At 41.8% G+C, this 12,296-nt stretch overlaps 1 protein-coding gene across 1 annotated transcript in view; it reads right to left on the bottom strand.

Moving 5' to 3' along the window:
• The window catches only part of mmp11a (matrix metallopeptidase 11a), an 80,220-nt gene extending 68,313 nt beyond the window's left edge, over window positions 1-11,907 (bottom strand). The window contains exon 1 of the mRNA XM_048611681.1: window positions 11,797-11,907. Within this exon, the coding sequence (XP_048467638.1) occupies window positions 11,797-11,907 (111 nt within the window). The remainder of the gene's footprint in view (window positions 1-11,796) is intronic.
• Between the last annotated feature and the right edge of the window lie 389 nt (window positions 11,908-12,296).

Here is a 12,296-nt window from a genome sequence, read left to right as displayed (position 1 = left end):
AGTGGAAGGGTGGATTAGTAAGTTCGCGGACAATACAAAGGTGGGTCACATTGTGGACAGTGCAGAGGGCTGTTCTGGGTTACAAAGGGACATTGATAGAATGCAGAGCTGGGCTGAGAAGTGGCGGATGGAGTTTAACCCTGAAAAGTGTGAGGTGATTCATTTTGGAAGGACAAATTTGAAAACAGAATACAGGGTTAATGGAAAAATTCTTGGCAGTGTGGAGGAGCAAAGGGATCTTGCGGTTCATGTTCACAGTTCCCTGACAGCTGCCACCCAGGTGGATAGAGTTGTTAAGAAGGCGTATGGTGTGTTAGCTTTCATTAATAGAGGGATTGAGTTCAAGAGCCGTGAAGTTATGCTCCAGCTATACAAAAGCCTCAAGTATTTGGAGTATTGTGTCCAGTTCTGGTCACCTTATTACAGGAAAGATGTGGAAGCGTTAGAAAAGGTGCAGAGGAGATTTACCAGGATGTTTCCTGGAACGGAGGGAAGGTCTTACAAGGAAAGGTTGAAAGAGCTAGGGCTTTTCTCTTTAGAAAAACAAAGGATGAGACGTGACTTGATAGAGGTGTACAAAATGATCAGAGGTATAGATAGAGTAGACAGCCAGAGACTTTTTCCTCGGGTGGAGGTAGCTTTTATGAGGGGACATAGTTTTAAAGTGAAAGGAGGTAGATATCGGGGAGACGTCAGAAGTAGGTTCTTTGCTCAGAGTGGTAGGGGCGTGGAATGCATTGTCGGAGAGGTAGTGGAGTCGGCCTCATTAGGAGCATTTAAGCGGCTATTAGATAGGCATATGGATGATAGTATAAGGTAGTGGTGGAGGTTAGATAGACCATAGGTTTCGGGCAAAAGTTCAGCACAACATCGTGGGCCAAAGGGCCTGTACTGTGCTGTACTGTTCTATGTTTTATGTTTTATAATGCAACCATGGACATGTTGAACTGAGGAACCAACAGAAATAAGTCTTCATGAAGATTTACTTTTAAAAAAAAAGAGAAATAGCTGGATTGAGGTTTGAGAAATCTCCTGGACCAGATTAGCTTCACCCCAAGTAGATTAAACAAATTAACTACAGTAAAAGTAGATGCATTTCGTGGCTATTTTTCAAAATTCTATAGATTCTGATAAAGTTCCTGTTGACTAGAAGGTAGCAAATGTAAGCCAAGTAATTGATAACTGAGGAAAAGAGAGACGGACAGTGGAGAACTACAGACCTGTTACCTTGAGACCAGTAGCAGGGAAATATTAGAATCTATTCTAAAGGATGTGCTCCCTAGATATTTAGAAAAAGAATGGAAAATTGGGTCGAGTGAACATGGATTTATGAAAGGGAAATCAGATAACAAAGTTCAGGTTTTTTGAGGATAATACTTGTAGCATAGACTTTTGATAAGGTCCCACACAGCATGTGAGAAAATAATTAGACTGCATAGGTTTGGAGGTTGGGCAGGAAATATACTCATTGTGATTGAGAATCAATTAATAGACAGAAAGCAGAGGAGTGGGAATAATTGGATCACTCAAGATGGCAGGTTGTTAGTAGTGGGGCCGACAGTGCTGGATCCACAACTGTTCACAATTGATATATAAAAGTGATTGGACGTAAGGACAAATTGTAATATTTCTAAATTTGCTGATGACACCAAACTAAGTCAGAATGCGAGATTAGCAGAGTGCAAGGAGGCTTAAAGAGAACTTGGTCAGGCTAAGTAAATGGAATATTATGGCAGATGGAAGATAATGAGACTGTGAAAATATTTACTTTGGCGGAAAACAAACTCAAAGACAGAATGACGGAGCATCCAAGGGGATCAGATTGTCCTTGTTTATGAATCACAAAGCTAGTATGAAGGTGCAGCAAGTAATTAGAAAAGCAAAATAATTGGCATTCATTTTATGTGGACTGGAGTACAAATGATATTTTGCTGTGGTTGTATATGACTTTGTGAGACATTACCTGGAATATTGTGTGGAACTACAGTCTTATTTAAGGGTAGAATTAAACCAGATTAATCTCTGTTCCCTACAGTTTCAAAGAATGATAGCTATCTAATTAAAACCTATAAAATTCTTACAGGGCTTATAGATTGGATGTTTCCCCTCGCTAGTGACTGTAGAACCAGGGATATTAACTCAAGAAGACCATTTAAGACTAAGAAAGAGGAATTTCTTCTTGAGGGAGGGTGGTGATTCTTTGGAATTCTCTATCCCAGAGGGCAGTGAAAGCTCAATCATTGGATACGTTCAAGACAATAATCAGTACGTTACTGGAGATGAGTGACAAAGGGAAAAGGAGATAGTGTAGCAAAGTGGCACTAAGGAGATGCTCAGCTATAAAACATGCTGAATGGCAGAGCGGGTTCAATGGGCTGAATAGTCTCCTCCTGTTCTGTTCCAGCTAGAAAGGAGGCATTGTTGAATCCAGTGCTGGGAATGAGGTGTGCCAAGTGAACCAGTGACTGTGGAGAAACACTTGGGTAAGAAAATTGACACAAGGAGAGATTGATTGCTTGATTCTCAGAGAGCTGAAGGTCACATTCCTGGCAAAGCGAACTGATGGCTTGGGAAACTTGCTGATGAGTCGGGGCCTAGTGAGCTGCAATCACAATGAGATGCTGGTCTGCCAACTGCCAGGCTTCCAAAGTGGGGTATAGTAGAAAGATTTCCATTGCTTCACACGTGCTAATTTCTGACATGGGTTATGATGGAGTAGGAATAAATGTTTGGCACGGATGAGTTGGACCGAAGGGTCTTTTTCTGTATTGTATAATTGCATGTATATATAACATCCTTCCTATAGAAGGATGAGCAGAATTGTATGCAGTATTCTAAAAGTGACCTCACCAATGTCCTGTACAGCCGCAACAGACCTTGGTTGAACAAAGATTGAAGGAGGTTAGAAGCACTACCAGGCATATCTAAAAATAAGGTGAAAACCTTGCAAAGCTACAATACAGGAATATAGGACAGCACGGTGCCTCAGTGGTTAGCAGTGCTGCCTCACAGCGCCAGGAACTTGGGTTCGATTCCACCCTCGGGCAACTCTCTGTGTGGAGTTTGCACATTATCCCCGTGTCTGCGTGGGCTTCCTCTGGGTATTCCGGTTTCTTCCCACAGTCCAAAGATGTGCAGGCTAGGTGGATTGACCATGCTAAATTGCCCATGGTGTCCAGGAAGTGCAGGTTAGGTGGATTGGCCATGGGAAATGCAGGGTGGGTGTGGGTGGGATGCTCTTTGGATGGTCAGTGTGAACTCAATGGGCCGAATGGCCTGCTTCTGCACTGTATGGATTCTATGATAGTTGCATGCTAAGCTGTGGAAGCTGCAAGTTAGAAAATTTCAAGGGTGGTGGTTATATTCTCTCTTGTTGGAGATGTCTGTTGCTTGGCACTTGCCACTTAACACCTCAAGCCTGAGACAAAACCTTGTCCAGGTTTTGTGGCTTATAAACTCAGACTGCTTGAGGATCTGAGGAGTCTCAAATGGTAAAGAACATTGTACAGTCATTAGCAAATATCCCCACTTCTGAACTTATGATAGAGGGAAGGTCATTGAAGCAGCTGAAGATGCTTGGGCCTAGGACACTACCCTGAAGAACTGTAGGTTTGTACTGAGGTTGATATGATTCACCTCCAACAATTACAACCACCTTCTGTGTGTTCGGAATGACTCCAACCAGTGGAAAAAATTTCTCTGATTCCCTTCAATTCCATATTTGCTAAGAGTTACCATAGTCTATAAAACCTGCCTTCATGTTAAATATAGTAACTCTCACCACCCCTGGAGTTCAGCACATTTTTTACGCAAGTTTGGAACAAGACTGTGATGAGGTCAGGAGCCAAATGATCCTGGAGGAAACAGAGCCTTAGAGAGCATCCATCCATGTATCCATCATTTTGCTCATGATTTAGATTAGACTGATTAGTTGGATTGGACTTGTCCTGCTGTTTGTGGACAGACTACACTGAGTTAATTTTCCACGTTGTCAGGTAGATGTCAGTGTCATAGCTATACTACAGCATCTTGGCTTAGGTGCTGCCAGATTTGGAGCACATTTCTTCACTACTATTTCCAGAATGTTGTCAGGGCCCCTAGCCTTTATTGAATCCATTCCCTTCTGCTGTTTGTTGATATGATATGGAATGAATTGAAATTGCTGAATACTGACATTTGTGATGCTGTCAACCTGAGGAGGAGGCTGAGATGGATCATTCACTTAGCATTCCTGGCTGAGGCTGAATGCAAATACTTCAGTTTTGCCATTTGCATTGACGTTGATCTCAGTCAATGATGGAGATATTTGTAGATCCTCCAACTCCTATTAGTTCTTTAATTGTCCATGACTATTCACAATTCGAAGTGACAGGACTGCAGAGCTTTGATCTGATCCACTGTGCGGAGTCTTTCAGCCCTGGTCAATGTTGTATGTTTGGACTTTCAGAAATCATTTGATACGTGCCACATGGCAAGTTGGTTAGCAAATTAGAAATGCTTGGAATTAATGGGTCCTTGGCAGCATGGATGAGAAGTTCACTAAAAATTAGAAAGCAGAGGATATTTACATATACATGGACATTTCTTAGTTTGGAGACAGGTTGAAAATGGTGTTCCCCAGGGACTGTTGCTTTTCTGATTTATCTAGAGGTGATTGTTGAGGGCAAAAATCTCTAAATTTGTAGATGATACTAAGATATGAAGATCGCTGAATTGCGAGGATGACGATTAGCGACTTCAGAGGGACAAAATTTGAAGTAATGCATTTTGTTGTGAGAAACACAGAGAGAAACACAAGCTTAATGGTTCAACTTTGAGTTGAGTACAGGAACAGAGGAACCTCAAAGTTCACATGCATGATTATCCGAAGGTGGCCAGGCAAGTTGAAACAGTTGTTAAGAAGATTTAAGGGATCCTTGGGTTTATAAATAGAGTATAAAAAAAGGGAACTGATGCTACACTACTACAAATCATTGGTCAGACCACATTTGGAGTGTTGTGTTCGTTCTGGGCACCTTAGGAAGGATGTTTAAAGTCTAGTGAGAGTTCAAAGGAGATTTACTAGAATGATACCAAAGAATGAGGTATATAAAATGAGGTGTCTCAAATCATGAGGGGCATGGATAGGATGAATGCATGTAGTCTTTTTCTCAGGGATGGGGAATTGAAACCTGGAGGGCATAGGTTTAAGTTGAGAGGGGAAAGATTTAAAAAGAACCTGAGGGGCAACTTTTTCATGCAGAGAGTGCGTAAATGGAATGGGCTGCCAGAGAAAGTGGTTGAGGCAGGTACAATAGCAACATTTAAAAAACATTTAGATAGGTACATGGATGGGAAGGGTTTAGAGGGATATGGACCAAATGTGGGCAGTTGGAACTAGCTCAGTGGTCACTATGGTCAGTATGGACCAGTTTGGGCCAAAGGGCCTGTTTCCATGCTGTATTACTCTATGACTCTATGATAGTATTGTAAAGGTTTAAACTACTTTTGCAGGACAATAACAGCAAGTAAATCAGGTGAATTGGAAGAGGGGTGAAGCAAAGACTAGCCAGGGTGAAATGGAACCCAAGACTGATAGGAAAACCTCTAATAGAATAATTAGGTGACCTACGATGCAATATTTCTACATACGTTGCTTTCAGGGAAGATAGAAAAAGGATGGTGGGAGGGGTGGTGGTATTGATTAAGAAGTACATTGCACTGCTAGAGGGAGCAGGTGGCCAAATGGGCCAAAGCCAGAATCAATTTGGCTACAGCTATGGTATACAAACGATCGCTTCAGCAGTTGGAGGGAGAACTAGCAAGAGGGAAAAACAACTTACTGACATCACCTTTACCAATTCAACTGTCAGATGCATCTGGCCGAAACACCATTGGTAGGAGTGACCACCGTAGAATCCTTGTGAAGACAACCTCATTGTGATGTGTGCAGGTACTACAACCACGCTGAATGCAACAGGTTCTGAATATGACCACCATATTAATCATGTGAAATTGCAACTGTGCTCCTTGCAGAATTTTTATTGACAAAATGATTTATGGTTTTGTTAATTCTCAAGATTACAATTAACCAAGCACCAACCCCCTGACCCTAGTTAAAAGCACCAAAGAGTCAGAGACAGGATGTGAGTGTGGACTTACTCATAGGTGTTCTATTTTTAATCACCAACCTAAATTGTGGAAAGCCAGGGATATTCAGATCAAATTGTTCCATTCTACCTAATAGAACTGTGAATTTGGAGAATTTTAATTGACTTGCTGCTAGATGGTTTAATGGGCTGAAAGTACAAATTGAAACAAACAGAAATAGATATAGAATCTTCCAGCATTGAACGAGGCTTGCTAAGAATGCACCTTTGAAAGTTGTCCAAATCAGCATTTCCTCTCACTACCCTGCAAATTAGGCTCTTCAGTACATGTTGAGTTTTTTTTAAGTTCCTATTGAACCTGATTCCACCTGCCTTCTGTTAATGCATCCCACATCATAACTCAAATCAGTTCTCCTCTTTTATTTTTTGCCAATTGTTTTAAATCTATGACATTTGGTAAGTGACCAATTTGTCAGAGAAAATGATTTCTTCTAACTTGGTGGATCAAAACCTCTCAATTTTGAATATCTCTACTCAAAGAAGGGACTTGCATTTACGTATTACCTTTCAAAGACATCTGTAGGAGCTTACAGCCAAAGAAATATTTCTTGAAATCACTGTTGTAATGTAGGAAACAACAGCCAATTTACATCCAGAAAGATCCCACAAATAACCAGAAAAAAAATCATTTTTTTAATAATGTTGATTGAGGGATAAATTGCTCACAGCATCTGGATAACTTTAGTATGAAACAATACTGAGATCTTTCACATCCAACTAGGTGGGCAAAGGGGATCTCATTTTAAATGTCTTATCTAAAAGTCAAAATGTCCAACACTGCCCTGAAGTCAGCCTTGCCTTTTGTGCTCAAGTTCTAAGATGGGACCAAAGCACACAACCTTCTGACTCAAGAGATGGGGGCACTATGCATTGAACTACAGCTGGCTGCTCTTCAAAGCACTGACATTCTGGCTAAGTCTGATGTATGAAATGCCTTGAAAGTTCACATAAATATCTACTACAATGGGAGAGGGTAAGAAAGATCAAAGTTACTGTGGTAGAATGGCCAAGTGGTATAAGGCACTGGATTCAGTTTCTGGTTCCAGGCTCTTTGGAGACTTGAGTTTGAACCACATCACTACCAGTAGTGTTTTGTCATTCAGATACTTCAGTACCTTCTGTTAGGTCTTGAGGTGTGGTGGTACTATCCCTACCTCTGGGACAGAAGGCCCAAGTCCAAGTCCCACCTACCCCAGACATGTGTCATAACATGTCTAAATAGGTTAATTAAAAATATTTGCTACATTACCTTTATCAATTCTCCCTGTTACCACTCACTTTGTGAAAAGCTTTCTCCATTGCTTCATGTACCAATTACCTTGCAACATGTGCTCCCTTGTTCCAATACTGCGTTGTGTAGTTTTGCCCCATTCACTCTGCCCAAACCATTTTATCTTGCTTCTTTCCCAGTATATTTGTTTGGATAAAATCATCTTTAGTTTTGATAGATAGATTTCTCTGGAGTTTGCCTGTATTTCCACAGTGTACACTCCTTTTTGTACGTGAACTCAAGCTAAATAGATTCAGTCTTTGAACGCTCCAGTATATTGGTCCTTTGAGAACGGTAATAGTATACCTGATCACCCCTCAAGTCTCTTCAGGAGGAATATTGAAGAAGATTAACATTGGAGAAAGGAATGTTTGGTTCCCATTTCTGCCTATGCTATAGTCACAACATTACAACTCCATGTGGCCTATCTAAACTCCTACCTCTATAGCTTTGTCAAACTTGTTTATAATACTAATTGAATTAACGCATTCTAACACTGCTGATCAGCTTTGCTACTTTCCTCTCTTATTCCTGCTTTTTCTGCACTTTGTTTTGCTGCCATTTGTCCCTCTCAGCTTTTCATGTATCTTATTCCTACTCTTTGCTGCTAATATTTTCTCCATGTGTCCTCTCCACAAGCACAAGTCCACGCCACTGTAAAGACAGTGCTTCCGTCTCTGTTCAGGTGAAACCTGTTATGCTTGCACCTCAAAACTAGCCCTAAAACTAGGAAGCCCTTTTATGCTAAAAGTCACATGCCTGCTCTTTTTCTGAACTCTCTGCAGCTTCCTGAATGCACTGCCAGAGGGCAAGCTGGAGCAGTTGGCAGCACTTCATGCATATGTGGTTTTCCAGGCCATATCAATGCCCTGGCATTCCGACATGGCACACAATGTGCATGTAACAGGCCCTAGTTGCGCGGGCATGTTAGATAACAGTTATTATATAATCAGTTATGTAGACTTAAAACTAACACTAAAACACAAATTGAAACTACTTAAAACTAAATCTTATAAAAATCGCATGCTATTAAATACTTACAATAAGCACTAAAATTACTGGCCTCTGCCATTAAGCTAAATGCTTAGCTCTAATAGACCCACACCATTCCATGCTGTGCTGAGTACTTTTGAGTTTGTCTGGTGTCGGCTGTTATCACATGCATGGTTTAAGACTGCCTCTGTTCTCTGCCCATGCTCGCCTAAGCTCAGGGCTTGCTAGAAATTTTACCCCTCACAGAATGGAACGAAGAACTCAGCAATAAGGTTTGTTAGAGGACCGAGAAAGAAAAGAAAATCAGCCTGTTTTTAGCTGTTGCTTATCATCTTAACAACATATCTGAATGCCAGGAAAGTCACCTAAAATAGCCAATAGCCATTACACCTCAACACAGGCCATTCAGCCCTAACCAATCCCATTAAGTGTGAATTTACACACTGCAGGAGTGTATGAGTGGCTACCTGCAGAGTCTGTCAGGACTTGCTGTTTGTAATCTTTAAACATCAACTGGAAAATGATCAAACACTGGAAGGAAAGTCACTAGGCAAAAATAAAAAAAAGTCATAGAGATGTACAACACAGAAACAGACCCTTCGGTCCAACTACTCCACGCTGACCAAACATCCTAAATTAATGTAGTCCCATTTGCCAGCATTTGGCCCATATCCCTCTAAACTCTTCCTATTCATATACCCACCCAGATGCCTGTTAAATGTTGTAATTGTACCAGCCCCTACCACCTCCTCTGGCAGCTCACTCCATACATGCACCACTATCTGCGTGAAAAAGTTGCTACTTAGGTCCCTTTTAAAACTTTCCCCACTCACCTTAAACCTATGCCCCCTGCTTTTGGACTCCAATACCCTGGGGAAAAGACCTTGACTATTCAGCCTAACCATGCCCCTCATGATTTTATAAACTTCTATAAGGTCACCACTCAGGCTCCAACAAGCCAGGGAAAATAGCCCCAGCCTATTCAGCTTCTCCTTACAGCTCAAACCCTCCAACCCTGGCAACATCCTTGTAAATCTTCTGAACCCTTTCAAGTGTCACAACATCATTTCTATAGCTGGGAGACCAAAATTGAATGCAGTATTCCAGAAGTGGCCTAACCAATGTCCTGTACAGTTGCAACATGACCTCCCAACTCCTATACTCAATGCACTGACCAATAAAAGCAAGCATACCAAACTCCATCTTCACTACCCTGCTTACCTACACTTTCAATTATCAACCTGCACCCCAAAGTCTGTGTTCAGCAACACTCCCCAGGAGCTTACCATTAAGTATATAAATCCTACCCTGATTTGCCCTACCAAAATGCAACACCTCATGTTTATCTAAATTAAACTCCATTGCCACTCCTCAGCCCATATGCCCATCTGATCAAGGTCTCTGAACTAAAGTAACCTTCTTCGCTGTCCATCACATCACCACTTTTGGTGTCATCTGCAAACTTAGTAACCATACCACCTATATTCACATCCTAATCATTTATATAAATGACAAAAAGCAGTGGACACAGCACCAATCCTTGCTGCACACCTCTGGTCACAGGCCTTCAGTTTGAAAAGCAACCCTCCGCCACCAAACTCTGTCTCCTACCTTTGAGCCAATTTTATATCCAAACAGGTAGTTCTCCCTGCATTCCATGTGATCTAACTAACTTTGCTAAAAAGTCCACCATGCAGAACTTTGTTGAACACCTTACTGAAGTCTTTATAGACAATTTCCACTGCTCTGCCTTTATCAATTTTCTTCGTCACTTTTCCAAAAAAATTCAATCTAGTTAGTGAGACACGATTTTCCACACACAAAGTTATGTGACTATTCCTAATCAGTCTTTGCCTTTCAAAATACATGTAAATTCTGTCCTTCAGGATCCCCTCCAAAATCTTGTCCATTTTAGTTCGACAATAATTGCTTAATTCTATGCCTCTCTAAGATTACCACTATGAAGTTCAAAACCAATTTCCTTTACCCTGTTATCTTTTGCTGACTCACTGAGTTACCCAGGATCAATCAACAATGTTACACTACCGCTCACTACCTAATATCATCATGAGTTTAGACCAATTGTACAACTGATCAATGATTTAAACCGAACAAAAAAAAATCACTTAACAGTGCTTCATGCATATGAACAAGAAACTTAAAATATTTACAGATAAAAATTGAACAGAAAGTAATGTTGGAGAGAATTACATCTCACATGTTTACGGTCTCCATCTGTGCAACACTGAATGACCCCATCCCCTTGCTCCCCTCCAAACACACACCCTTCTGTCTTCATCCTCCACCCTGTCATTATCATCATCCCACAGTCTGATAAGGCGTTGGGGGAGGGGGGGCGTTGAGGGTGAAATGTGAATAGGACCAACAGAAATCCGTCACCTGGAGTGTAAACTAATCCCCTTGAGTGGAGACAGAAAGAACAGCACTCAAAGGACACTCCATAACTTCATCCCCAGGCTTTATTTCAGGGGCAAATCTACTCACCTTTGTGAAACTAGTCAGACAAGTTTGTAACTTTCGGAAACATCAAGTGGCAGCAAGTTCCAGAAAGCTCAACATTAATCCTCAGAGAATTCCTTCATTAGCTCCCAAAATCTCTGTCCCTCGGTTACAAGGGAGAGTATTCTGTTTGGGCTGAGATTTGAGATGAGATCGATGGATTAGGGTGGGGAATTATCTGTTCCAGTCACAGGGGACGGTTGTAGCTTTCTCAGTGGGAGCTGAACTGAGCCAGGGTCAATGGACTCTGGCTGGTTTTGATAAGAGTTGAGGATTGAGATTCAATTACAGACAGGGTACGAGCTGTCTTCACGGTCTGCTAAGAGTTGCTGTCTGGTCTCTTTTATAGTGAATACCTGGGGGCATGTCTGCACTTGAATCTTCCAAGCTCTCAGTCAAAGCTGTCTCTCTCTCTCTCTGGGCTGATGGAGAAGGGGGAGGACGTTATCAGGAGGGGATACCAGGACACTAGAAAGCAGCACGTCTGCAGTGAACCCTCACCACTACCTCCTCCAACAATCTCAATCGGATTTAATACACACAATAGAAAGGGACATAAATGTTACTACACCGATTGCACGCAGAATCTGCAATTTCATGTATCAATATAGATATTTGCATAATACAGTTTACTCGATGTAAAATTGTTCGATTGTGAATACTTCGTAACCACTGCCTGATTCCAACTCCCTTTGGTACTGGCACTTTGTGGCCGATGCACTTTAAATGTTATAATTTAACTTTTCACAATTTAATACATCTTCGCTCGGCTGCCAGAGTTTCAGACTTGTGTTGCGCCCACACGATACAGCTACGAACATGTTTGACAAGAGTAAAGCTCGTCTGATCCTGAACCTCTCTTACCCGGTGCTGCTGCTGCTGCTGCTGCTGCTGCTCCCGTTCCCGGGGAATAGGCAGTGAGCTGCTACCGCCGCTGCACACAAGCAAAGTTACAGTAACCCAACTGACCAGCATCCTGACTGAGTGAGTCCCTCACTCCGATCTGTCTTTTATATACCCCGCCACGGCTTTGTTTCTCAGTCCTGCCCTCAAATCTCAGCCACAAATATCACGTGGGCGCGTGTACATTCTCTCAATTAACCCCTCTTTAGGTGAGTTTCTCTATTACCCTCCTGTGGGCGAGTTTCTCAATTAACCTCCTGTTCGGTGAGTTTCTCCATTAACCCCTCTTTGGGTGAGTTTGTCTAATACCCTCCTGTGGAGTGAGTTCCTCTATTTGCCCTCCTGTGGGTGAATTTCTCTATTAAATTCCTGTGCGGTGAGTTTCTATATTAACCTCCTGTTGGGAGAATTTCTTAATCAACCCCCTGTGGGATGAGTTTCTCTATCACACTTCCGACAGG

Source organism: Rhincodon typus, chromosome 24, assembly GCF_021869965.1.
Source record: "Rhincodon typus isolate 14 chromosome 24, sRhiTyp1.1, whole genome shotgun sequence".
Taxonomy (NCBI): domain Eukaryota; kingdom Metazoa; phylum Chordata; class Chondrichthyes; order Orectolobiformes; family Rhincodontidae; genus Rhincodon; species Rhincodon typus.
This window is presented reverse-complemented; position numbering and strand designations above follow the sequence as displayed.